The sequence below is a fragment of the Calcarisporiella thermophila genome, assembly GCF_041956535.1.
Source record: "Calcarisporiella thermophila strain CBS 279.70 unplaced genomic scaffold VTP21scaffold_20, whole genome shotgun sequence".
Lineage (NCBI taxonomy): Eukaryota > Fungi > Calcarisporiellomycota > Calcarisporiellomycetes > Calcarisporiellales > Calcarisporiellaceae > Calcarisporiella > Calcarisporiella thermophila.
The window spans coordinates 216,192-242,477 of NW_027192210.1; the positions used below are offsets into that span (position 1 = coordinate 216,192).

At 48.2% G+C, this 26,286-nt stretch overlaps 11 protein-coding genes across 11 annotated transcripts; 3 read left to right on the forward strand and 8 right to left on the reverse strand.

Moving 5' to 3' along the window:
* Positions 1-437: 437 nt before the first annotated feature.
* Positions 438-1,713, reverse strand: VTP21DRAFT_4861 (uncharacterized protein; the record flags this gene model as incomplete). Its single annotated transcript, XM_069395319.1, has 4 exons — positions 438-713; positions 856-1,355; positions 1,423-1,465; positions 1,537-1,713. The coding sequence occupies 4 exons, from the start codon at positions 1,711-1,713 to the stop codon at positions 438-440; spliced, it is 996 nt and encodes a 331-aa protein (XP_069248477.1).
* A 659-nt stretch (positions 1,714-2,372) lies between these two features.
* On the reverse strand, positions 2,373-3,059 carry VTP21DRAFT_4862 (uncharacterized protein; the record flags this gene model as incomplete). Its single annotated transcript, XM_069395320.1, has 4 exons — positions 2,373-2,408; positions 2,490-2,869; positions 2,925-2,953; positions 3,025-3,059. 4 exons carry the CDS (start codon positions 3,057-3,059, stop codon positions 2,373-2,375), a joined length of 480 nt encoding a protein of 159 aa, XP_069248478.1.
* A 157-nt stretch (positions 3,060-3,216) lies between these two features.
* Positions 3,217-4,500, forward strand: VTP21DRAFT_4863 (uncharacterized protein; the record flags this gene model as incomplete). Its single annotated transcript, XM_069395321.1, has 3 exons — positions 3,217-3,320; positions 3,392-3,494; positions 3,556-4,500. The coding sequence occupies 3 exons, from the start codon at positions 3,217-3,219 to the stop codon at positions 4,498-4,500; spliced, it is 1,152 nt and encodes a 383-aa protein (XP_069248479.1).
* Positions 4,501-4,887: 387 nt separating this feature from the next.
* VTP21DRAFT_4864 (uncharacterized protein) lies at positions 4,888-5,756 on the reverse strand (the record flags this gene model as incomplete). The annotated part of the gene is made up of 5 exons (XM_069395322.1): positions 4,888-5,015; positions 5,088-5,269; positions 5,349-5,463; positions 5,539-5,618; positions 5,713-5,756. The coding sequence occupies 5 exons, from the start codon at positions 5,754-5,756 to the stop codon at positions 4,888-4,890; spliced, it is 549 nt and encodes a 182-aa protein (XP_069248480.1).
* Positions 5,757-6,553: 797 nt separating this feature from the next.
* Positions 6,554-7,942, forward strand: VTP21DRAFT_4865 (uncharacterized protein; the record flags this gene model as incomplete). Its single annotated transcript, XM_069395323.1, has 4 exons — positions 6,554-6,823; positions 6,890-7,495; positions 7,566-7,699; positions 7,774-7,942. The coding sequence occupies 4 exons, from the start codon at positions 6,554-6,556 to the stop codon at positions 7,940-7,942; spliced, it is 1,179 nt and encodes a 392-aa protein (XP_069248481.1).
* A 300-nt stretch (positions 7,943-8,242) lies between these two features.
* On the reverse strand, positions 8,243-11,230 carry VTP21DRAFT_4866 (uncharacterized protein; the record flags this gene model as incomplete). The annotated part of the gene is made up of 5 exons (XM_069395324.1): positions 8,243-9,019; positions 9,099-9,704; positions 9,789-10,545; positions 10,648-11,041; positions 11,137-11,230. The coding sequence occupies 5 exons, from the start codon at positions 11,228-11,230 to the stop codon at positions 8,243-8,245; spliced, it is 2,628 nt and encodes an 875-aa protein (XP_069248482.1).
* Positions 11,231-11,552: 322 nt separating this feature from the next.
* Positions 11,553-14,335, reverse strand: VTP21DRAFT_4867 (uncharacterized protein; the record flags this gene model as incomplete). The annotated part of the gene is made up of 9 exons (XM_069395325.1): positions 11,553-11,884; positions 11,965-12,288; positions 12,366-13,119; positions 13,190-13,349; positions 13,417-13,525; positions 13,602-13,875; positions 13,964-13,978; positions 14,045-14,143; positions 14,219-14,335. The coding sequence occupies 9 exons, from the start codon at positions 14,333-14,335 to the stop codon at positions 11,553-11,555; spliced, it is 2,184 nt and encodes a 727-aa protein (XP_069248483.1).
* Positions 14,336-16,137: 1,802 nt separating this feature from the next.
* Positions 16,138-17,360, forward strand: VTP21DRAFT_4868 (uncharacterized protein; the record flags this gene model as incomplete). The annotated part of the gene is made up of 5 exons (XM_069395326.1): positions 16,138-16,329; positions 16,397-16,498; positions 16,560-16,775; positions 16,861-17,215; positions 17,281-17,360. 5 exons carry the CDS (start codon positions 16,138-16,140, stop codon positions 17,358-17,360), a joined length of 945 nt encoding a protein of 314 aa, XP_069248484.1.
* A 536-nt stretch (positions 17,361-17,896) lies between these two features.
* VTP21DRAFT_4869 (uncharacterized protein) lies at positions 17,897-19,730 on the reverse strand (the record flags this gene model as incomplete). Its single annotated transcript, XM_069395327.1, has 6 exons — positions 17,897-18,338; positions 18,442-18,749; positions 18,818-18,958; positions 19,039-19,200; positions 19,277-19,369; positions 19,434-19,730. 6 exons carry the CDS (start codon positions 19,728-19,730, stop codon positions 17,897-17,899), a joined length of 1,443 nt encoding a protein of 480 aa, XP_069248485.1.
* Positions 19,731-20,853: 1,123 nt separating this feature from the next.
* On the reverse strand, positions 20,854-21,933 carry VTP21DRAFT_4870 (uncharacterized protein; the record flags this gene model as incomplete). Its single annotated transcript, XM_069395329.1, has 3 exons — positions 20,854-21,041; positions 21,109-21,428; positions 21,503-21,933. 3 exons carry the CDS (start codon positions 21,931-21,933, stop codon positions 20,854-20,856), a joined length of 939 nt encoding a protein of 312 aa, XP_069248486.1.
* Positions 21,934-22,850: 917 nt separating this feature from the next.
* On the reverse strand, positions 22,851-26,008 carry VTP21DRAFT_4871 (uncharacterized protein; the record flags this gene model as incomplete). The annotated part of the gene is made up of 3 exons (XM_069395330.1): positions 22,851-23,246; positions 23,340-25,828; positions 25,891-26,008. The coding sequence occupies 3 exons, from the start codon at positions 26,006-26,008 to the stop codon at positions 22,851-22,853; spliced, it is 3,003 nt and encodes a 1,000-aa protein (XP_069248487.1).
* Positions 26,009-26,286: the final 278 nt, after the last annotated feature.

Genomic DNA, 26,286 nt, shown 5'->3' on the forward strand with positions numbered 1-26,286 from the left:
TTAAAATAATGTCAGATTTTAATATAACTTTATTTTTCAGTGCCGAAATTGGCAGTCACAGATAAGGACTCAAGGGAGAAGCCAGATCGATAGGGAGAATCAAACGAATAGGAAAGGAGAGAAAAGGATTGGAATGGAAGAGTAGGTAAAAAAAAAAAGAAAGCAAGAGAAAGTAAAAAGAGAGAAGCACGAACAAACGAGGCTAGTAAAAATTACACATTAAGAAAGTAGAGAAGAGAAAAAGAAAAAAGAAAAAAAAGTAATCAAGGAGAGAAAAAATTCGTCGTGGTAAAGTATTTATATATATATATTTATATATGTGTATCGAAAGGGTAAAGGAGAGTTTCGATTAACTAAGCAAGCAAAAGGAGAGATTATTGGGTGTAAAAATATCCTCTAAATGAACAGAACCGACATAAGGAGATATGTCTATATGTCTACCATAACCGCTGTCTTGGATCCATATTCTCATCGGCCTCCTCCCCATCCTTCTCCCAAATCCGGCCATGTTCCCAAACACGATCCATGGGGGGTGTGGGCATGCCATGCACCACGATCGGGACAAACCTATTCCCTTCATCAGCCCATCGCATCACACGCACGCTGGCACACTCATAGGCTGGCGACGCATACTTGTCGTGCACAACGCGCGACACCTGGCAGAGGCAATGATCGAGAAGTTGGACTAGCCCAGTGAGGCTGTCGTCTACTCTCTATTATTCGGGCAGAGAAGAGAGATTAGCTACTGCATCCTGGATCCTTCACCCCGGCTCAATGGGCTAGTGGTTGCATTTTTTCCTCCCCTCTTGCTATCCAATTCAAGGAAGTAGAGCCCTTGGAGGCTAATTTCATTACCTCATTCTCAAGAATATATCTCGCAAATGCCAAGCATGCCCTTGCGACCCTGCATGCCCCAACTCCCACGAACCCCCGGTGAAACAACGAGACCTCCATCAGAAACCGTGCGACCCCCAACACCTCCCTCGACTCCATGCCCCCTTCTCTCTCGACTATCAGCCTTAGAAATGCCTCCGGGGTGGGGGCTCCAACTCTCCATCCAATGGTCGCCAAAATATGCGCCTCCATCCGATCAAATGCCCGCTCTTCATACGCATTATCGCACAGCACCCTGAGCCGTCGCTTTCGCGGCACACGCGCACTCTCTTCGTATTTGGTTGCCAGCCACAGGCAGGTGACGCCAACCAGTTGATAGTGCTTGCGGGTCACAATAACTCGCGACATGTACCGGTTCATAAGATTCACAGCAAGGTGTAGGGTTTCGGAAAGTAGGCCCAGGTGTGAATGCACTTGAACAAGAAAATCGAGGAGAAGAGGGCGCAATTCCCAGCCGACCTCTGCACACGGATTAAGAAAGATGAAATGAATCACATGCAAATAATACACTTCAATAGAGGAAATTACCAGGCTGCTGATCGATATTGGCGACATTGGGTAGAGTTTCCCTCTATTTGAGGATCCATGATTAGCATCGCAGCACTTTCAAGTCAAATGGACAATCAGCGTAGGCATGTTTACCTCCTGTTCTCTCATGACCATCCAAGTTTCCTCCCGCTCTTCTTCCTCCTCTGTCATCAGACGCTCCCATGGCGCCGCAAAAGAAAAAAGAGCAAATTTGAGATGATGTGGCGAAGTTTTCCGTGTAGAGCGCTTGAAGGGCGAATCACGTCGCTTTGTTACTCGTGAATTTAACATTTTTGTGATAGAAAAATGAAGGGGAGGGGGAGGGAGGATGAGGATGGGAATGGATTCAGATTTAGGGGAAAATAAAGGAATGTGCCAGGAGGGACCCGTCGCTCGTGATGGGAAAAGCTGTAATGTTGAGTGAATTTTCAGGGGGAAGCGAAGAGAGGATTTATGAAGAGAAGAGGGGGGATGAGGAGAAAAATGGTAAATTAGGATCCTCTCTCTTCACAATGTCTTGGACCCGCCCAGAAAATATAGCAACACACAGGCTTCTGGTTGACTAAATTAATAGAACATGAAATGGCCACCCAGCGTGTGTGTGTGTGTGTTTAAAATGGAAGGAGCGGAAAGAGGACAACAACGAGAACAAAGAATAGAGAAATGCAAGGAAGCAGCCTATTGCAGCCAGTGCTGGGATATTTTGTGCTGAGATAGTCGAATAGTTTGGGCTGAGAAGCACCGAAGTAGAAGCATTTTTTTTTTTTCAACTTAATTTAGCATTGTTGCGGAATGGAAAACAAAATCAACTCAAATATCAGCCCATTGCAATTGGCACCCATAACAAAAATAACAATAGCAACTCATATATGCATATAGAAAAGGGTCGAATAATGAGAAGAATGGGGACGGAAAAAAGACATCCAATGTTTTAAATTACACTATTGAAGTTAGGACGACTGTGGCGATGGAGGATGGATATCGAGCTATTCCAAAAAAGTAATTGGAAGACGAGTTAGATGAGCGCAGTTGGTTCACAGAAAATAGCCCAGCGGCTGTAAGCATACCTGGGGCATGACCGGCCGATTTTGGTCTGCTGCGTACCTGTTCATGGCTATCCCTATGCCTTCAATTAGCGAGAGCAGCACTCCCCCAATGACGGCCGAGGTCAGGGCAACTTTCGCGCCACCGCGTGCGCTCAGCACCCCGCCCGTCACAAACCCGCTCATGATGGAATTCCAGGGGTCTTCCTTTTGCCGGATGGATTTAAATCCACAGTCAAATGTAGAGAAGAGGCCCCCCCACACCGCAAAGTTGCCACCAAGGACGGGCGCGCGAGCCTTCATGGCGGAGAGAGCGCCCGCAATGCGCTCTCCATTAGGACTGTTTTTGGCACCCTTCACGCTGTGCCATATCCCGCCGCCGATGGCTCCCATGGAAAAGGCACCTACATATAAATGATGTAAAGCCATGTTCATTGGAGGAACTCTTCCCATGCATACCGCCCAAATCGTTCAGAATAACCCAGGGGCTGGTGACAGGGATGGAGGAGTGCATCAATTTGACAATCAGAAACAACCGCTAAAATAGCAAGATGCCTACCATGGATCGCGTGTACTATCACCTCCTCGCGGCATGCTCTGTTCATCAATGGAGAACAAGAATGACAGCCTTATCCTTGAAATTTCCAAATGGGGGGCTTTTTTTTTTCTCTCCTTGCACCGAACGCAGTCACAGCTTTCTCTCCAACGCGAGGTGAGGCGATCCTCTTCATAGATTTCGCTTGATAACTCAATGCTACCGACAGATACAATACGCTCCATTCGCATCCAAACAATATCCCCAAGTGCCGCTGCTATTCCAGGACTGCATATTGCTGTCTCATTTCATGAGTTGAAGTAAAGTGTCGTTGTTTATTGGAAGTGCTAACCGAGAGGAGATATATTAACAAGCAAAAAAAATCTAATAGTGAAAACAGAGGGAAGCTTGATGCTGACGTTTGGCATTATGTGTGCAAGCTGGTGCGTTCTGTGGTTGGCACCGTGTCGTGCGATGGAATCGATGGCAAGAAGGTATTACCATATCGCTTCGATCCCATTCTAGCCAGACACTTAGTTTTCTCGACCATTTTAGGGGATGGACCATTCCTCTCCTGCAGCACTAGCATTCTCCCATTTCATCACCGTAAACAATTACCGCTATTTCTACGCTAATTCGACACATACGTTGCATTCATTCGAAGGAGCTTATGAATGGATCGATGTTGAACTCAGACCACATGATGGCATTATCACTTCACATCGCTTTCTAAAAGGGGGCGGATTCGAGCGGATCAGGGGTCGACTGCTGCACAAGGAGAGCGATACACCGCTTGTGGAATGGGACCAGGAGCACGTGGAAACGCTGTCGCCACCGGAAAACCGCCCATTCTTAAAGGCATCCCATGCAACGTGGCTAGATCCTTCACGCGGATTCCACCCGACCCTCCATACCTCTCTCTCATCGGCTTCTCCTCCGCGCAATTATTGTGAACTGGAAGCGATCTATGTGCTCCCGAGCGATTTTTTCGCAGATCCCTACCAGCTGCGCGACTTGAACACGGCGAAGACAAGGGTCTGGGTGTATGGGGAAACCGACCTAGAGCTTCCAGTGGACGCGATTCAAAGGTGGGGCAGCGTGATTCGAGTGAGAAAGGAGGCAGGCGAGGACCATGAGTGGACAATACCCATTCATATGCGATATCAGCGACTAAACGATTCGGGAGAGTCAGAAGTCCGAGCCAACGCCCCCCTCGTCGGCTGGGTGTGCCCTTATGATTCGAGGCGGGATTACCCCGCCCCCTTACCGGAGACGCTTTTGCTCTCTCCTAGCCAGCAATTCCACCCTCTCCTTCCGGACGCCTCCAAGGAGGTGCGGATTCGGGTTCCAACGGGGCGGCCCCAAGACCGCGGCGTTATAGCTTGGGGCACCTTCCTGGGACTGGGCTTGGCAACGCTTTGGCTCAGCTACACAATCCTACGGGCATGGACTAGAGCGCTCCGGAGAGAGCGGAAGGGTAAAGCGGCGAAGCGGGACTAATTATTTAACACGGTGTGCTCAAAAACTGTAAATTTTTCCTCTCTCTTTTTCCCCTATCTCATCTATTTACTTTCGTCCTATTCCCTCTGCCTTGTTTTCCTCTGCTTTGCCCTTTTTTTCTTTGAATAGGGAGAATCGAATTATATGCAGTATATATATATATATATAACAGAAAGGGGAAAAAAAAACACACATAGAAACAGAAGAGAAGAAGAAAAAACACTGTCCTACTACATTAAGAGGAGGAAACACAGTCTGCTTCCTACTGCTCGGAATAAAAAAGGAAGAGAAATGAGAAATGAGAAGCAATTTCCAAAAGAGAATGGTGCCATTTAAAAATCAAAGAAAATTCACAACAAGCGAGACAAAAAGGAAAAATAATATTTATCAGAGCTCCATGCCCTTGGCCTCGTCATCGTCCGAGAATGATCCTAAACTACTCATCTCTTCATCTTCCGAGCTTTCATCGTCTGCTGCATCGGCTGCTTCTTTTGTCGCATAGCGGGAAACATATTCTACACAGCATAGGAGAAGGGCTCAACATTAGCTAGATCGAAGCCCTTTCCAATTCAGCCGCATTGCCTTACCTTTCACCCGCTTTTCATATCCCTGTGGATCTCGCATCAAGAGTGCAGCCGCCTCCCCATTCAGAGGGTCGGTCGGATTCGGATAGCGCAGCAGCTGTGGGAGGAACACTTCGAACACGTTGAAGAGCGAGTAGAGCGCAGTCCACTGTTGATTGATCACATCTAAACATACCGAGCCGCTCCTATGATGATAAGCCACAAGCGATGGATGTTCAGTAAGGAGGAGGGACCATGATCAAAGCAAAGATATGGTATGTTTACATTTCATCGATGTTCGGATGGAAGATCTTGTTCACGAATCCAATCGATGGCGATTTGTAGGGATATTGGTCGGGCAACTCGACATGAACTTTCCACACGCCGCCAGCAAAGGGGGCTATTGCCAGAAACACAGGGGCATTAGTCACACCTTAGTCAATGGGTGCCAAGCTTCTCATAAAATAAAACCTACTGTCAGAAGGCCCATGGAATCGTACGTAGAATTCCTGCATGTTGTCATTGACCAGATTGACCTCATAATCCGACATGAGCCTAAAAAGGAAAATCATGGAAATGTTAGTACCAGCAACGATGGCCAATGTCATCCGGAAAGGCATGATTAAAGGGCATCCGGGAGATAATTTACAATTTCATAACATCGGTTTCCATACGACGCCGGGGGGATGACATGACTGACGGGATTCTCTACAGACTGGGCCGAAAGTAATGGAGGAAGGATAGATAGATTCTTAAAACTGAGGTGAAGAATGGGATAGAATAAAAACAAGAGATCTTATTTATTGGTTGAGTTCCGGGAGAAGCCGCTATTTGTTGATGGTTTAATCTTTGGAGGAAGAGAGGGTGTGAACAAGCGGAGGCAGAAACGGAGAGAAGAAAAAAATGAGGAAGAACTTTTTACAAAAGATGAGAAGGATTAGGTCAAATTTTATGCTGCGGCGTGCTGCGGCCGAGGAGGGAGCAATCGGTCTGCCCACAGGCTGGGGGGTGACAAGCGCTCTGTCTCTGGCTTTCCCTCGCCCCCTGTCAAGGTGGGATAGTCCGACCAGGACACAGCTGGTTCCGTGGCTTCCCCGCTCTAGGTTGGCTCCGGTGTTGTCGCCCTCGGCAACAGTCACGCGCTCCCATGAGAGAAGGGGAAAACATTCCAGGATGCGCTTTTGCTTGGATTAGAAGAAGTGACTCGGCCACTTTCATGTAATATTATACCGCCGGTGGACCAAGCTGGCCCACTTCGGTCGGAAGCAGGGCCGATTCAGCCAGAGAGCCCGCGGGCCAAACGACTCTGCTTCAGCAGCCATGCAAGACCCGGCTGGCAAGTTGGCAATTTGGATTCTGCAACAACTAAACCTAATTTGGTATAAGGTTCAAAAAAGAAAATTGATGGCTTCTAGAAGCATCGCCGATTTATTGGTAAAGGCCGACCAACGCGGTTGCCGTGTGTTTTTCTGTTCCTTCCGCATTCCATAATGGCCATCCGTCGCATCGACAATACGGAATCCCTCTTGGGAGACCCTGAAGCCAGAAGGATGGAGGCCTTCAATCTAAAACAGGGCATTCGGGCATTCTTATACTCCAGTCGACTAAATCTCGGACTCGTGTTTGTGCCGCTGGGCCTCCTAGCGCAAGTGCTTCACTGGCCGGCCAGCGCCGTGTTCACGCTGAACTTTCTCGCCATTATCCCGCTCGCAAAGCTTCTGGGATATGCGACAGAGGACGTCTCGCTGAGGGTTGGACACGTAATCATGCCCTTTTGTTTACCTTTTCTTTTCAACCCCCACCGTAGCTGACTTATTTCGATAAAGGCGCTCGGGGGGCTTCTCAATGCCACATTCGGCAACGCGGTCGAGCTTATTATCTCGATCTTTGCGCTAAAGCGCGGCATGATACACGTTGTGCAAGCTTCGATGCTTGGCTCGATTCTGTCCAACCTCCTATTCGTACTTGGACTTAGCTTTTTCCTCGGAGGGCTTCGTTATCCCGAACAAATGTTCAACCAGACCGCGGCCCAAACCTCCGCCTCCATGATGGCCCTCTCGACCAGCTCGCTACTGCTGCCGGCCGCATTCAGATACTCGGTGGTTGGGGAAAAGCCCGTGGACATGGAACACCAGATCCTGGGAATCTCCCATGCTTCCGCAGTGTTGCTGCTGGCGATATACGTGGGGTATCTGATCTTCCAACTGCGCACACATACTCAGTTTTTTGAGTCGGAGGAGGATCATAGCGAGGAGACCCCCGAGATGTCGCTCTCTTTCGGGATCTTGGCTCTGTTCCTCGTCACCACATTGATTGCCCTCTGTGCAGAAGGGCTTGTGGGCGCTATCGAGGGCACCGTTGAGTCCTGGAACATCAGCTCGACCTTTGTCGGCCTTATACTCCTGCCCATTGTGGGGAATGCCGGCGAGCACGTATGGATTTGGCGGCTTTCCCCTTATAAGCTTTAGATTCCGATGCTTAACCTTACCCTGCATATCCTAGATCTCGGCAGTAACTTTTGCCTTGAAGGACAAAGTGGACCTGACAATTGGGATCGCGCTCGGGTCATCCTTGCAAATAGCGCTCTTTGTAACGCCGTTAATGGTCATCATTGGGTGGATCATCGGCCAGCCTATGTAAATATAGATTTTGAAAGGTGCGCTTGGATTCTATTTGGATAACTAACGGGGCGTCTCAAATTTTTCCCCAGGACTCTCTGCTTCGATCTGTTTAGTACCGCCGTGCTTCTGATAAGCGTGCTGGTGACAAACTACATCATCAACGATGGCGCAAGTAATTGGCTCGAGGGCGCCCAGCTACTGGTGGCCTACTTCATCATCGCCATCAGCTACTTTTATTACCCGGACGTCGAAAATTAATACGTAGTGTGTGCTTTTGTTCTGTTTCGTTATCTTTAATTATTTGCTTTAATGTTGTGTTTTTTTTTCTTGTCGCACTTTACTTTCGTATTTAATGTAATAAAGATAAAAATTTTAATAAATAGCAAACGGGGGGTTGGATTTTGAGCGTGGATACAACAGTGAAGACAAGAGTACAATGCTGGTAAGGTATCTCAGTGGATGGTATCTGAAGAATGGAAACCTTGACCTTCGTATGGAAAAATGGTACATGAGACGGGTCTCGGAAGGCTCTATTTCCGTGGCCCTTCTAATTGGAGACTATGTATTTCTAGGGGGGTACTGATCAGAGATCCTCCTGACATGATCCATCTCGTACCACAGATCGTCGGGTGCATTCGGTTGCTGGGCGTGTTGAGGGAAGTTGCCATGGACCGGAGGAGGGGGAGGAGGAGAAGAAGAAGGGGTGCGGTAAGACGGGCTCATACTCTGAAAATTAGGAGGCTGATCCGATGTTGCTATGGGAGGGGGTGGTACGGCAGAGAGCGGATTAGGGTCTCCAATGGGTCCATTGTAAGGAGTTGGATCCACCCATTCACGATGACCAGCCCCAGAACTTGCTTCGCGAGCAATATTGTGATGGGCTGCACCCGTGTGCGCACTCGGTGGTATGGCCATAGCCCCATTGGGATTCAACATAGCGGCGGGAGCAGCTCCACCGCTGGCTCTTCTCCGTGCCGGCTCCGATTGATTCACCCGCTTCAATACCCTTCGTCTTCTTCTACAATACAAGACCCCATGCACCAACGCCGACACCAGCAGAATTCCCACCACAGTCAACACCGGGATGGCAATCACCTTGTTTTGCAGGATCCAACTGGCGATGGTCGCTCCTATGTCCCCGGACTGGCAAGAGCCTCGGAGACATTTTCCTCCAAACCCACAGGGCGTCCCGTCTAAGAATACGCCATTGAGTTGAAGGCACCCTTGGGGATTGGATGGGTCGGCACACACCAACTGACAACTCGACTCTTGGAAGCCGCACTGACGAGTGATGTTCATTCGGGTCCCTCTTGCCACACACTGAGCATCTCTCGACTACAAGGGTTCAAATCAAAACAGAAAAAATGTGAGTGTTCAAGCGGGTTTCGCGCAATTGGGGTTTCCATGCCCCTACCGTGCATTGCCCTGAGGCACACTTGAGCCCATCCGATCCACAATCCGTCCCGTCTGGGAGCCGCTGGTTTGCAGGGCAGTTCGGGCTCTTTCCATCACACACCTCGTCAAGATCGCAGTGCGAGATCGCAGAACGGCAGAGTACCCCTGCTGGCTTCAAGCCGCAGGATTGACAGCAGTCGTTATTTGCATCGCTGCACACGGCGCCTGGTTTCAGGGTGCAATTGGCAAAGCAACAGGCATCCTCTTGTTGACCGGGATCGCACTGCTCTCCTTCCTCCAAGATGGAATTCCCACACATCGCCAGCGTCTCGATCCGACGCTGCCCAGGTGGTTGGAGGCAAAATCCCGTGCCCGGGATGGTGGAGCAGATATCGGCAACGGAACAGGGCGAGAAGTTATCGGTAAGAGCGTTATCCGCAGGACTCATAATGAACTGGTTTTGGGCATCGCATTGCTGCGAGTTGAGCGGGCAACAGTGGCAATTGCCCACGCACGGGCAGTCGGCCGCGGTGCAGTCGTGGATGGCCCCAAAGCCATGCCCCACCTCGTGGGCAACTACCTTCCATTCGTCACGTGTTATCGAAGACACCCCCGTCCCAGACACCTAGGCGCATCGAGTTCATTGACAAACATAAAAAAAAAATTGAACAAGGTCATAGGAGAGGATAGGGATCGGAAATAAGCCTACCCAGTTCACCGTGCCATCGGAATCTTGTCGCAGAGTGGAGGATGAGCACAGCTGCCCAACCCAGGCTATCCCCACCTTGATCCCTGTGGAGCATTTGGTCATCAGGTGCCACAGCCCGGCACCGTCTTCTCCCCTTTGGCCTCGCCACTGGCTAAAATCATTTAGGCGCATGTCGATCGTATAAGCATCGCTGCAATCTCGATTCCAGGCCACGCTTTGCGAGTTGCAGGGCGGGGGAAAGATGTTGAGGTAGATGATCCCCAACGAGACATTGAAAAAGCGCTCGTAGATCCCCGAGGCCGTATTGAAATCGGTGATAATTTGGCGCCTGGCCGCATCCGACGACTGGTAGGCTTCAACGTAAGTGCAGTCGGCGGCCACCCCCATATAGTTGATTAGCCTGGATTTGGGACACCCCCCCGCGGCCCTAGCTCTTAGCTCCCGTGGAAAGAATCTTCCCAATTGATTTTCTCCCACGAACGAACGTTCATAGAGCGACGTGTGGTTGAGCGAGGGGAGATCACTCCGACGAACACGGCTATGAAGTCCGGACACTCCACAAGTAGATGAGCTGTTTCCAGTCTGCACGACGTCGCTATCTCGATACAATACCATCAACGCGTCCCCTGCGAATTCATCCGGATCGGGATCCTCAGCACGTTTAACACGTCGAAATACATGCTTAGGCCGGACATGGTATATTTCGCCCCAAGCACTGAAGGCCCCTTCGAACAGCAGCCGATTCGTCTCGCTATCCCTACATTCATTAGAGGGTTCAGGGAGTTTATACTTGTGTTTCTTGAGGGGAAAGAAGTGGAAAGCACATCCGCACGAAGAGCGGAGGGATGCTTCTGTTTACCCTGGATGTTCATGCACCACGATCCTTGCCCATCCCACGGACCCGTCCCTCCACCAGTCCCCGCTATCACGTACAACCCCAACCCAGTCGTGATCCCACCACCGTTTTGATATATCCTCGCCGACCGTGACAGCACCCCTATAGACCCTCCACTCGTCTCGGCGCATGACTTCGCCTTTCCCGGATTCTCCCCAATTCAACCGCGCTTCCGGGTGAAAGAGGTCATCATTGGGGTCTAGATGCAGATTGAAAGTGTGTCCAGGTACGTCAATCCGAATCCGCAGGGTGTCGTTGTGGCGAAGTTGGCCCTGATTTTCGGCGTGAAACCCCAAAATCTCGGCGGTAGGATGAATGGGATGGATAACGGTGAGGGGCGAATCAAGAAAGCTGTGTGCTAAATTATTCATGCAACGAAAAATGAGCGGATAAATAGAGGGCCCGGACCAAGGCTGGAAATGCTCATGAAATGAAATGGAATTAGCTATCTACCCCTGACCAATGGCGCATGCGGCACCCACATCCAGAGCAGCAGCAGGCCGCATTGTACTATAGTGGAGCAGGCAACCAGCATTTTTTCGACCATGCTTTGCCAGAATGCTAGGAAAGGATCTTACCAATACTCTCAGCCCTGTTCTTGAAATTTCGAAAAGCCATCCAAAAACGGTGGCGAATAATGCCAAGATACCAAGAAAGTATGTGGACCCATGAATTATTTAAGGAAAAGCCTCGGATAAAATCCAGAGTTTTGATTGATCAGTGATCTTGATTTTAGGCTGATGATGAGTTTAAGAAAATTAAGTAATATATAAAAAAAAACAAGAGGCCTCTAAACTAGTACTCAATATCCATTCCCATACAAAATGCTTGGATAATAATGCTACATTTCCCCTTATTGACTGCATCGCTTAGTCATCGGCGATATTCCAGCTCTTCCGCCACCTCAAGTGCTTCAGCTGTCGCGACGGATACCCGACCCCGAACGAAATATCCGCAAAGTACACAAACGTGACCACCACGGCAAAGAGCAGTGCCAGCAATGCAGTGATACGCGCGAAGGATGGGAGGCGGACGGTGAGCACGCCCTCTATAAGATAACAGGGCATGAAGGCGGAAAAATAGAGGGCGGGGAAGTAGTGATGCAGATAGGTCACCCGACCCATTATCCAGAAGGGTAGGTAATGCAGCAGCCAGCCAATGCCGACTAGTTGGCCAACATGAAGCATCTGGTACCATTGTTCTAAGAAGGGCCAGGTTTCAAGGATTAACCACAAGTGAAAAAAAAAGAACACCCAACAGCACGGCACACTCATTCCATACCTGGTCGCAAATCGTACATCTGCCGCTTCTGCCTCAGGACAAGTCCCATGAGAATTAGGGCGAATAATCCTATGGAGCCGATCGAGGACCACCACACTATGGGGTTGCCGAGCAGGTAGAATTTGATGGCATCGTCGGCCCAGTTGCACATGCGCAATCCCACCGTGAGAAGTGGCCATTCGCGGGGAAGGGAGGAGATAATATCCTCTTTGTTGGGATCCGGGGTCATGGCATTATTGCTGGTCATCATTGCAACGTTGAGATGGATCACATTCTTAAGGAAATTGGATCGAGCGCGGTAAAAGTTTTTAGGCGGAGGTGGGACTGCACGGGTGGAGAGGCATTTTAGTCAGTCCGAAAGTAAATAGAGGGGGAGGACAAGGGCGGAAACGAGTACTTACGATTTTCATGCCAGTGCTTCTCGATATTCCACATGGCATAAGGGTCATTGACCGGATTGTCCTTCTCACAGGTCACCTCGATTTGCTTGAATCCCCACTGAGGCAGGTTGGTGCGACGCGCCGCCAGAAGACATCCCAAGAGCTTATGCCTCAGTCTAAAGCGGGTCAGCAGGGTGCGCAGGTGGCCCACATTTCCATAGGTGTCGTCGACAATCTCCACCCTCCACAAATCGTTGTCATCCCCAAACGTCGCGTTCCCGTAGCAGCTGACTTCCCACTGGGATTTTGTGACGGGCGCTTCGACGGCATGGCTGTGCAATGTGTGGCCAGTGAAGCGATGCAACACGCGAACCACGTCGCCATCCTTCACCTCAGTGAATGGGCCCTCTGTACTGGGAAGGGGCTCTCCGAGGGGCGGCAAAAAGATCCAATCGTTATTATCATCTTTGTGGTGATAGCACGTCACCTGCTGTTGCTTGGACCCGACGGGATAAGCTTGTACATGCGAGTGCAGCAAGCCGCCACCGAAGCCAGAATTCTTGATGGTGACATTGGAGCCGTATATGACATCCACCGGGCTCTTGTCAAGGTCATTCCCAATGAGCCCTGCTTGGAAAAGCGAGGTCATCTGAGCATCGCCCGGTCCGCTCCGTGTGAGAATCGCAAAGTGAATCGCGAAACATGCCAAGTAGATGGCGATGGGCACCAAGATGAGGCACACAATTCGCGCCATCCAATGCTTAATGTAGGTCGACTGTTCAAATCGAAGACAGAGACTAAGTCATTACCAAGATTGACTCGAATTCAACCTGGAGGGAACTTACGACTGGCATTTGGAGATCCCCTAACTTATTCCAGAGATCCAAAACGGTGTATAATCCGACCAGCGCAACCGCAAAGAGCCCGACCCACTTGACACTCGACACACATCCAATAGACACCCCCGTCAGGAAGAGCCAGGCCCACCATCGAGTTGAAAATGGTCTGCCAAAGAAGAAATTGGTTGTAGTTAGCTCCTCCCTTCCCTCATGGTCAATAGTTCGATAATTACTCATTTTGACAGTTGTGGAATTTCGCTAGGCAATAGAAGCTGGTGCTCGTGAAGAAGAGCAGGATTGAATCCAAGAGAATAAACCGACTAATTGTCAAGAGCGCATTATCTAAGTGTGGATAGTGGGCAATGAGCACTTGGTGCTCTCATCTGAAGAGAAGTGATGGTGCTCGTGTCTACGTTACCTAATAAAATCATCGTGCCTACCACCAACGCCGCCAGCCGCGAGTATTTGAGCTCCAATGCCGTGAAATAGGCAATGGGCACTATCAACGCGCCAAACGCGGCACAGAACAGGCGCATGACAGAATAGTTGACATTTTCGGGGTAATCTTTACCAGATTCGAAGTCGAACGAACCATCATATCCAGCCAAAATGCCCGAGAGACCAATGAGCATCTTCCCCAGCGGTGGGTGGACATCAAAGTAAAATTCGCGCTTCAAGTAATGAGATGCAAACTAATGGAGGACGGATGGGAGAGGAGGAGGGGAGAGGGGAATAAATATTCTGGAATAAATAGGCACTAATGAAACTCATTCAATCTACCTTTCCAAAGTGCGCCTAGTGTGGAAAAGTGAATATCTGATTAAGAGCGGTTCCAAATCTTCTACTGGAGTAGATAATTACCTCGTCCCACACGACATATTTTGCGTAGTCAATATCAACAAATCGCGTGAAAAAAGCGAAAAAGGTCAGCAATAAAGGCAATGCTATATCCCAAACATTCTGGTATATGCCCAGGTACAGTATGCAGCCGCGTTAATCCCAATTGCAAAATAGCTCAGGTTAGGCAGCAAGTACCTTTTTTGTCAATGGCTTCTTGGCAAGTCTGTCGTATTTCTCTCCTTCTCTCACATCGCTAAAAGGAATGTCGCGCTTTTCACTCCTTGCCAAGTGGCGTTGTCGGAGAGTATCCATTATTGATCTTTTACCTTGTCAAGGTTTGAAGTGAAAAAAGAAAAATTAGAGCAAAGAGAAATAGGAAGCTCAATATTTTTTTTACTCAATATAAAGAAAGGAGAATAAAAAAATAACAAGGCGCAGGCTCAAAGAGATTTGCCCTGACCCCTTTATTACCTCCTTTATTATCTGTCTTCGAGAGGGCGAAGGAAACCCTTGAGGAATGAAAGGAAAATGAATACAAAATACTCCGAACGCAGTCACAACCGATCACAATTGACTGTGCCTTCCCAGATATTAACGGACAATTTCTAAAATTACCTCCTTGGGGAGATTTTCCGGGAGCCTTCACGGTCAATCGCACTATTACACTCTATTCAACGAAAGCAAGAAAATCCAATGCATCTATGGCGAGTTGGTGGCGTAAACGAAAGTATTGATGACGAGAGCTGCCAGATTTATCCCTCCAAAAGGCGGTATCCGGGACTAATGACTATTTCCATTTCGAAACGAGCCCATTTGCCCAACAATCCGCCCAATAGGTCGCCACTTTTGTAGTAGAAGCATTAAAAAACTAACTCGGGCTGGATTCGATCCTACAGTTGCAGACAGGCGAAAGTGCAAGCCTCTTCGCAGTAGATTTCCGTTTCGGACTAAGAGCGGGTCGCTTGCCATATAATTAGCGACTAATCACGTTCATATCCTTTCGATTAGCCGCTCTCTCTGGCCCCCCTATTCATAAATTGCGCGGACATTGGCGGTTGAAATGCACGAATCCGAGGGAAATAGCTTTCCCGCTACGATGAAGGCTGGGAGAGCGGCTTGGTAGGCAAACTCATTGCTCGCTATTAGGTTTAAAGCCGGTAGCAGCACCTCTCCTCTTCTTTACATGCGCTCTCTTTCTAGCGTGGCGCCAAGAGTCCTTGGGAAACTCCTGGTTTGGGCAGCCGATGGAAGAGTGACAGAATACCGTTGACGAAATTTCAAGCCCCGAATGCAAAAGACGATCTTAAACTCTACCTCAATCAAGTCTAAACTTTAATGACTCGTTTTTGGACAAAAGAGGCAAATTCTCTCCACTTGGATCCGCGACTGTATTCGACATAGCGTGGAGAGCTCTTTTATAAGTCTTTGTCAAGTATGAGAAATTAGCCAAGCAGTTCTACACGAACCGCAACATGGGCAGTCGTGATGAGCGGCTCTTGTTAACAAACAAAGGGGCGTGGCTAGTCTCGCGCAAAGAATCTACACTCAACGGAGAAGCCAACAACCGCTGAGGCTGGTGGGGGAAGGGGGGTTACTCAGAGTTTGGCTTTGTGTATTTTCTATTTTTCTCTCCCAGAGGATAGGGGTTTTGTTTGCTAGATAATGGAAGCAAGGAAGTTCTTTGTGGGCTGCTCTACCATTGTTTTTCAGGAACTTGCCACGAGCCTCCGATAGAGACGATGCAGAGGTTTGGACCACAATCCTAATTACAGAGGATACAATGCGAACAAGGGCTGCGGCCTCAAGGAGAGGCCCTAGGTTGCGGGAGCCGTAATATCAAGCGGTTGGGAGAGCCGAGATCATATATAATGCGCTCTCTCAATGTGTCTTTTCATTATCTTCGGAGAATTGGCCGGGAGTCGTAGCGAATCGCCGAGCAGGATCAAGGTACGGGTCACAATGCGGGTTATGCAGCCTAGCTCTACGTATTGTCTGATTACACAGCCAGCAGACCTTATAAATCTTGGGGTTTTTTTTTCAGTCTCCATCTGTTAGACTTTGCCTCTCTTCTGTTGTGTTGAGTCTATGACCTTGGTCCCAAGGTCGCTGGTGTTATGTACAAACGGTTGTTTCTCTTGTTTCTCTCACTGCTGTTGATTGCATCGTATATCCTATGGAATTCTCCTCTCCAATGGCCTCCCCCGAAGCCGGAATTGGGTTTCCAACAAAACATCACCACGCTGGTCGTCTTTGGAGACAGCTACTCAGACAATGGGCATACTCGTGCAAGAAAGTACTCCTTTGCTGTAAGTTCTCTGATTTTGGAGAGCTGCACGGCACCCCAATACTCAATCTTCCTTTCCGACTGGATAGAGAAAGTATTCGACCAACGGCAAAACTTGGAATCAGTATCTTAGCGATCGCCTGTCTTTCACGCTCTATAATTTCGCATGGAGCGGGGCGACGGCCGACAATGTAGGGCTGCCTTTCTTAGATGCCGAGAAAGACTAAGCCTAACTTCTCTTTCACCAAATAGTCTATTGTGAAGCGCTACACCCCCAGTGTAAAGGAGCAGGTCAAGCTCTTCTACCGCGGCGCCGTTGACGGGGTGCACGGCTCGTCGCTAAAGTGGAGTCCTGAACGCACGCTGTTTAGCATATGGATCGGAGTCAATGATGTGACCGATATCTTTTTTCAAGGGGATAACGCTACACGGTACGACCTTGATATCGCTTCCGTCCGAAAATCCATGGTAAGCTTTTCTCCCGGCTTCCGCTTTCTTCACGGATGAGTCCAGGTTAGACTAACGGCTCGCTGAACTTCGCTCCCGGCCACAGGAGGATTTGGTTAGCCATGGGGCTCGCCACTTCATGCTGATCAACGTGCCCCCGATCCAACACATGCCCATAGTCTGGCAGCGATCGCGCAGCAATTCCACCACCGTCTCCCGATTCTCCACCCTTGTCCAGTCCTACAACACAAAGCTTGAGCAGCTTGCGCGGACTTTCCGCGCATTCCACGCTGACGTCGGGGTAGATGTGCTATTCATCGACGCTCATGGCATCTATAGCGAGCTCATCCAGAGTAACCTCTTTGCTAACACTGAGGACCCGTGCTCACCAGAGAGCAGCCTGTGGAGGCATTGCCGGCACCCAGACAACTATTTGTTCTGGGACACCTGGCACCCTACAAGTAAGTCGAGTGCGGACTCTCTATATTATGAAACACGACGCTGATCCACTTTTCTTCATGTTTAGCCCGGGTCCACAGGATGATGGCGGAGGTCGTCTACGAAGTATTGGTAAAACACTGGACCCTCCCTTCCCCTGCTGTGTAGGGTGACGAGCTATTTGTGTCCATCTATATCTCTTATTTATTTGCTATCCACTCACCTGACGATCTATATCTGTATTAACTGATACTCTCTACCTCGTGTTTAATACCCCCTCTCCCCCTCCCAGCTATCCCGCTTGTAATTCAACCTCTTTTGATCAAGGATCTCCAACCTTTATTTTTTTTTTCTGTACAATATATGAATGATGGCGACAACATCCTGAAAATAAAAAAAGTCCGATATATATATATACAACATTGTACATAGCCTTTGTGAGTTAAAAATAGGCAAGTTATGTTGACGGGAGGTGAAGAAAAAAAGTATGGGAAATTAGAAACAAATAAAAGCGATTAGATCGAGGTGTTTTGCCGCTGGGATGAATGGGTGAATAGGTGCCGTAATAGAAGACCGGGGCATTAGAGGTATATAAAAGAAAGAGGAGTAAAAGATTAAAAAAAAAAGGGGGGGGGGGAAACAAAAATACAGGGTTCAACAGTGGGATGTCGTCATGATGAATTGTAAAAAAAAAGACAAGCTGCTTATGACGCTTGGCAAGATAGACTGGCTTCTCGCTCACGCATCTGAGCTTCCTCGGCCACATTTCTACTGCCCCGGGGCTCGCGTGAGACTACTTCTAGGGTAATATTCCACGGTAGCTGGCTGCTCCATTCCTCGCTATTAAAACTGAATACGGATCGATTCCGTCGTAGAGTGGTGCCTCTCCCATCCTCTTGCATCAACATGGAGTTGTGTTGCGACATCGTCCTGGATGTATGGGAGAGATCGAAGGACGTCAGGCCTAAAGGCTGTCGGCAGGTTGGGCAGGAGGGAGCTTGGCAAGCTCGCTCAAACCATGCACGCAAGCAAGAGGCATGAAAGCAGTGGCCGCAGGGAAGACGTTTTGCATTGGTCATGGTGTCGCGGCAAATTGCACAGTCATCTTTATAATCCTGTAGCTCTTTCACCGTTGCACTGGGATATCTGATCAGATATGAGGCAAAAAGGAAAAAAAAAGAAGAGGAAAACCCCGTTTAGTATTCCATACTACTTAAGCATCTCTGTTGTCGTTGAATAGGAGACGAACCTGGTCTGCATATCCGAAATCACCCTCAGATAGTGATAGTAGCTTGTGATTTTCTTCCTTAAATTATTGAATACGCTTCGCATATTAAGGAGGAGCACCGCATCGATGAGGGTCAAAGAAACCCCGTGCAACAGGATGATATGCATGTAATGGCCAAGGGTCGCGACGAGGATGAGTATATCTGTGATGAACTCGGTGTAATAAAGCATAACGCCTTTTTCTTCCCAGATCCCACTGGTGGAGAGGTCGCGGATGTGGATGCCGTATTTAATGAGGGTTTGAAGAGTATCAAGAAAGAGGGTGAAAGACTATAGAATAAAAATAGGAGGGAGGGTTAGGGCGAGCGCTTACAGAGGATAGAATAAGAGAAGGTAACCTCAAAAGTAAGTAGTAGGAGCATAGTCGGAAATATCGAGGCACATACTGAGAACCAGAACACATCAGACACCAGAATCAGAACAAGCAATGACAGAATTTTCAGATGGGATTTGAATGGTACATTGGGGCAGAAGGCCAACTGCTCATCGTTAAAAATAGCGCATCAACATCAGCATTCGTCTCAATTAATTGCTTAGCGCAAAGGTCATTATTACTTACGTATTCAAAGCGATCCCGGCAGAGCATGCTAAATATTCTTAAAAACCCGAGGATGGTGAACCATGAGATCCAAATCATAAGATCCTCCCATTTGGGCTCGAGGATAGCTCCAATGAACACAACCTTGAAAAGCAAAAAATTCAGCAGTCTGTCGCGCATGTGCTAAAATGGAAATCATGAAGGTGAGCAACACTGTCAGAAATCAAGGAATGTGAATAGGGCTGATCGGAAGACTCACTTGGCTTTCAATCACACGCAATTCGCCAAAAAAGAATCGTAAGGTGGTGCGACCCAGAAGGTAGAGCATACAGTAGGCCATATTTAAAAAGACCTGGTGCACATCGGGAAACACTAGTTAGCATAAGTTTGCCATCAGAGGTTTAGAATCGACTCACAAGTACGCAAATCTTCTCATTCTGTAAAAAATAAAAAAATGATTGTAGGATGGCGCTTAGATGCCTGTTTGTAGCAAGTACAGCCTCGGATGGAGCGCGTGCGAGATACCGCTCTGCCAGGAATGGCATTCCGAACAGCATGTCCTTGGCTCTTAATGGTTCAGGATCATGGGCGGATGATTCTGGATATGACGTAGCAATGGCCTGAAACGATGTCCACAAAGTGCCGGTAAAAAAGGAATAGCAGATGGTAAGCAAGGTTGCCGCTAATGAGAAGCAAAACCACTTGATCCACATTGTATAAGAGACATGAAGAGAGAAACAAAGGTCCTAAGTTCTGAGAGCCAGAAAATGAAAATAAGTTTCCCTTTTAATTTGTGGCGAGAGCATCGTCTGGCTTTCAAATGTGACGTAGCAAGAATGATTATCGGCCGCATACGGGCGAGGGAGAGAGCTTAAATTTAGAGTGGATAGACGGTGGGAGTAAAAATAGGCGTTGTACTAGTGCAGCGTGACTCTTTTGCTTACCATGGCCAAGTCTTTATTTAGATCGATAGCAGCATAATACACCATTTGGCGTCAGCGTAGTCGATGGACGAGTCATATCCGTGTTCTGATTTCTCATGATCCTGAAAGTTTATGTTGTATCCATTGCTTAGTAAAGAATTGGTTTTGGGACCTGGGGAGCACGCAGGGGGAAAAATGGAAAATAAAGCAGCGTTTAACTTTTTCAAAATAAAAACAAAACACTCATCTACCAAAGCTTAAAGAAATGGGACCAGATTTCCCCCAAATCACGGCCCTTATCCTTCCGAGCGTATTATTCGAGCTTCAATAAGTACTCATTCGATCAGGCGATTTTTAGCATCCCGGATCGGAACTGGCGCCATATCAGTCAGAATGAAAGGGGAAAATTTTGCCGCCAATGTCTGGGAGTCGAAATGGATAAGAGTTTAGGATATACGGGCGCTTCAGGGGAGGCCGATGAGATTGCCTCCAAGAATAAAGAACTCCTATTCGGAAACACTCTAAAGGTTTTGACTCCAAGCCGAATTTTAGAATCCAATAAGCGTAACCGCCACTTTAGGATGTGGCAGGACCCTGATGCTTAGCTCTTGGGAACAGTTGCACTGGAAGTTGAAGGCTAGAACTCTGGGCCAGGCCCTTATTTCCAGATTGCACTCCTCTTCTCCCACTTGATGCAATTCTCCATCATTCTATGTCCACACTCGAGGTCGGGTCTTTGTAGAAAGTTAAAAAGTTTGAAAATATAATAAGAATTCACTCTATTCTTCCCCCAGCCATGTCGCAGTTTAGATTAAACCCCCATGAGAGATAACTACAAGTGGCAGAAATAATACGATAGCAGCCACAGAGAATAAAAAAAAATAAAGTTCATAGAATAATATGGATCTATCGTCTAAGCTCTACGCTGGTACTCTTTAAAAGCTTCATCTTCCCAGTTAAAGTATCCACCCGAAAAAGCTTTTGGAGCATCAAGTGCTAGCGCAGCAATAACATGGCCAGGTTCTCGGGCATCTACGAGCTGATTCTGTGCATGCAGATTGATAAACTTTTGATGTTCCTCAGGTTTCATGTTGGCGGCACCTATTGTGACAGGATAGGGGGTCTAGTTCAAATTGCTTTCAGAAATAGAGGGAGATAGGTTGGCTACCTTGTTCTCTGACCAGGGATTGCATCTCGGTGTCCAACACGCCAGGGCGTATGGCCATACTTATAAGATCCGGTTCCTCCATGCCTAGACTCGCAACAAACATGTTCAAGGCGGCTTTGGAGGCACAGTAAGAGCTCCATCCACTATAGGCTTTAGTGGAGGCCCCAGAACTTATTGCAATGAAGCGGCCTTTTGAAGGGGCAACGCGTAGGAGAGGCAACGCACGTTGAACGAGAGCAATGATGGAGAAAAAATTGACGTCAAATGCGCGTTTCCATTCGGCTTGAGACAGAGAGGCGACAGGCTCGATTTGAAGTACCCTGAAGAAAACCCAGTGAAATTCTTTAACACAACATGCGATGAACAATACAAAGTAAGAGTCAGGAAACTTTACCCGGCATTTGCTACCACGGCATCCAGTCTTCCCCACTTGGTTTTAGCGCATTCAACTGCCTGGGAAATAGTGGATTCTTCAGTTACATCACCCACGATAATTTCACATCGATCTCCTAGTTCGTTCCTCAAATCTTCCAATTTTGCCCTAGTTCTAGCAATGGCAACTACGTTGGCGTTCTTTTTGACAACTGCGCATGCAATGGCGCGTCCCAGGCCTTGCGAGGCGCCAGTAATGAGGACAACGGGTAAAGAGGACATGCTCGGGGGCGGAATGAAATATGTCAGAGGAAAAAGAAGAGTATTAAATAAGCGAGACAGAGGAGATGCTGGAGATGTCGACGATGTCGAGGGTGTTGAGGGGGTAGGCTGAGGACACACCGATTCAATCGTGTACACGGGGTATATTCTCGAAGATGGCCGAGAAGGCATCTTGATTTGCTGCGCCACGGGATCTTGAGAAATCAACGCTCCCGCTAGTAACTCCAAAACGACACTTCAGTTGATGTTGGTAAAGAGAAGGCTATATGGCGTGGAAAAGAAGGCAAAAAGCGAAAAGAGTCTCTAAAGAGGTGGGTTTGTTTGCCACCGGTATTTCCGTCCTGGAATATATTTTAGAAACGGACGACCGCACGACAATGTCAACCAGTGTCATGTGACGTCTCCACTATCCAATTTTCCCAACATTCTATTTTCGACCTGTCTATACGAGAGCTCGAATACAGACTCTCGTCCAACTTAAATTCATGTGGAAGGGAACGAGTCGAAACTGGGCCCAGTTCTCAAATGTCTCACTCCCCTATTGTAGATATGCGCACATGATTCCCTAAGAGGCCCCCCTTGGTGCCGAAAAGTCTGTGTTAGTTTATTAGTACGAGATATCGTACGCTGTGCCCAATCCCAGCCCTCTCACCTAATAAGCGGGAGGAGTCAAAGCGATACTTTAATCGGATAGAAAGCGACCTACTTTTCTGGTTAGACCCCTATTGGGCCAGGCGCCTATCCTCATGTTATCTTTACACATTTTATATTAGGGCTTGGATCAAGATTGTCTTGTAACATAGCCTTAAAACTGGAGATCTATTTACTAGAAAGCTTAAAGGGCCAGTTTTCAAAATGCTTTTCCAAACTAAAGTTGGGTCTGGATAGTTTGCTTCGAAGTTGAAGCCACATAGGGGAAAAAAGTACATCTTTAATTAAATCAGAAAAAGAGTCACAAAGTAAACCATTTCAAACGAAGATATAAAAAAGTGATATCTAAGTGAAAAAATAAAATAAGAAATCTATATTTTATTTCATCAGAACATACCAGAAATGAAAAGAAAAAGTGCCCACGGACCTCAAAAAGTTCACTCGTATTTCACCTTGGTGGGGCGTACCACCAAGGTCCGGCTCACCCACTTCAAACCCTCGTCGATCAGAATGACAGGGAAGCTGATGAGCAGCACCGCTTGCCATTCTTCCCAGTTGAGCGGTGTGATCGCAAACAAGGTCGAGAAGAAGGGCACATAGAGGATCACAAAATGCAGCAGCATCGACAGGATAATTGCAAAAACAAGATAGAGATTGTTCCACAGGGGGAGAGTGAGCAGCGACTCATTCTCGCTGAGACTGTTCATTGCGTTAAACATTTCAATGACAACCAAAATGGAAAGACTGACGGTGGTTGCGCGTTGTGACATAATGGACGAAAACATGTCACAGCCGATTTCGGGGAAGAGCTGCGAGCATTTATGGAAATGGGTCTAGTGGAGGAGGAGGAGGAGGAGGAGGAGGGAGAGATGCATTGATTAGAAACTAAACCAAACAGTATACTAAAATAAAGCTGTTTGACTCACCAGCTGGTAGAAGGATATCTGGGGACCGCCCGAGTAATACATGAACCACCAAGCATACCCAAACACGGTTGCGCAGCCGACGTAGACACCCACAACCATGTAGCGGAAGAAGAGCCACCCGCTCACGATGGGCTCTGAGGCCTTGCGGGGCGGAGTGCGCATGATGTCGTGGTCAGCCGGGTTGAAACCGAGAGCGGTCGCAGGCAGGCCATCGGTCACCAAGTTGACCCACAGAAGTTGAACGGGGATCAAGGCCTCAGGCATGCCGAGTAACACCGTCAGGAAGATCGAGACCACTTCACCAATGTTTGAGCTGATCAAGTACCGGATGAACTGCTTCGTGTTGCTGTAGATGGAGCGACCTTCTTCAACGGCCTTTTCGATCGAAGCAAAGTTGTCATCGGCCAACACCATGTCTGCAGCGAGCTTCGCGACATCGGTTCCCGATCCCATAGCCACACCAATATCAGCTTTTTTCAATGCTGGCGCATCATTGACGCCATCACCCGTCATGGCCACGATTTCTCCCATACTCTGGAGGAGATCGACGAGCTCGGACTTATGTGTCGGTTCAGTGCGGGAAAAGAGATTGGCTCTCTTCACGGCGGCACGTTTTTCCTCGGGCGACAAGGCATCGAACTCGCGTCCCGTATAGCTCTTACCCTTCAGGTCTTCATTCATTCCAAACACACCGATTTGGCGGCAAATGGCTTCAGCCGTGTTTTTATTGTCGCCTGTAATCACAATGACCCGAATTCCAGCCGAACGACATTTGGAAATTGCATCACGAACCTCAGAACGGGGCGGATCCATCATTCCAATGAGACCCACAAAGGTCATGTTTTGCTCATATTGTACAAACTTGGAGGGATCCTTGAGGTCCCAGGCTGCCAGATCAGTGGGCTGGTCGTCCACAACCGCCATGGCCAGACACCGAAGGCTCATCTGATTACCGTACTCGAGCATCTTTTCTAAAATGCTGTTGCGGATGGCCGGGGTGAGCTCGGTCACGGTGGAGTTTGGCAAGCGCACCCGATTACACCGCTCAAGAATCGATTCCGGAGCACCTTTCACGAGCAGCTTTCCTCGTGCTCCGTTGTCCTGAGCTACCAACACAGACATAGATTTGCGGTCACGAGAGAACTCGAAAGTGACGAGGCGTTTTGCATGCTTAGCATAGAGTGCATTGCATGCCCCCACGCGTTCCTTCTTGGAAAGACGGGCTAACTGTGCGTTGAAGGCGGAGTCGTTTGTTCCAAGTTTTTCCACAAGAACCTTCAGCGCAGCCTCGGTCGGCTCACCCACGTTGGAGAATGAGTCGGTTGATTCTTCATAGGTAATAGCCGCGTCGTTACACAGAGAGCAGATGGTCGCCAGCTCATCGATGGTGGAGTCCTTAACGGAGAGTTGAGTCTGCACCGAGAGCCCATCGTTGGACGTGATTTCACCAACAGGCTCGTAGCTTGTTCCCCCGACAAAGTATTCGTTGATGGCTCCTGAGGCCGACTTCAAAGTCAAGACTCTGGACACGCACATTTGGTTGGTTGTGAGGGTGCCTGTTTTATCCGAGCAAATGACTGAGGTACAGCCGAGGGTTTCCACACTGGGTAGACTGCGCACAATGGCGTTCTTGGCAGCCATGCGCTTGGTTCCGAGAGCTAGACAGGTTGTAATGACGACGGCCAAACCTTCGGGAATGGCAGCGACAGCAAGGGCGACGGCGATCTTGAAGTAATAAATAGCACCACGAAGCAATCCATGGTGGGATGGGTCGTTGAAATTGCGGATGTTCACCAGCCAGACCAGGATGCAAATGATCGAGATAACCTTGGCTAACATATCACCAAATTCATCGAGCTTCTTCTTGAGGGGAGTCTTCTCCGAAATTTGTGAGGTGATGCTTTTGTGGATGTCACCGATGGCAGTCTGAGTTCCTGTTTTAACCACGATGGCTCGTGCCTTTCCTAGCACAACCGTCGTTCCCGAGAATACAATGTTAATTTGGTCCTGTTTTACAGCACCGCTGTCCTTGATGGCGCCCACTTCTTTCATAACTGATACACTCTCTCCAGTCAAAAGCGCCTGATCAACCCTGAAGCTAGATGAGTATATTTCTAGCACACGTGCATCTGCAGGAATCTTGTCGCCGACCGCCAGGTCAATCACATCACCTGGGACCAGTTCTGTCGCATCAATCTTGGACAACTGTCCTCCTCGGAGTACCTTTGCTTCATCAGGCGAATATTCCTTCAAAGCCTCGATGGCTTTCTCTGCATTTGATTCTTGAACCACTCCAACAACTGCATTGGCGATGAGAATTAGAAGGATGACAAGAGGTTCGACAAAGGCAGTGCCGGTGCTATTGTCCTCCTCAAGCCATGCAAGGACAAACGAGATTGCGGCAGCAATAAGGAGAATGATGACGAGTTGATCCTGAAATTGCTCAAGAACAAGTTGCCATAGAGGTGTGGGAGGATCTTCCGGCAAATCTAATGAAAGTTATTGTCGGTTATCAACCATCCATCACTGGGTTTGTTGCAGTTTACATTACCGTTCTTGCCGTACTTGTGCCTCGATTCTATTACTTGTTCCGGACGCATCCCCACATTTGGATTAACATCGAAAAATTTACACACCTCTTGAGGTGATTTTGTGAATGATTCCTCCATGGTGATTAAGAGGATTCTTCTTCCCAAGTGATGAGTATTAAGCGAGGATAAATGACCCCAAAGCAAGTGTGTGTATGTATTTGTATCGTTTCGAAACAAAACAACACTGCTTACAAACCCAATATTTGGCTTGTGTGATAGTAATTTTGCATTGATAGATCTACGCGAATAAAAACCGCACACGTTTTGACAGTTTTCGTGCCATAAATTTTGTTACCATTTCAAAATGCGTTGGGTGCAATCAGAGAAATAGAATGGTATATAGAATAGTAAAAAAG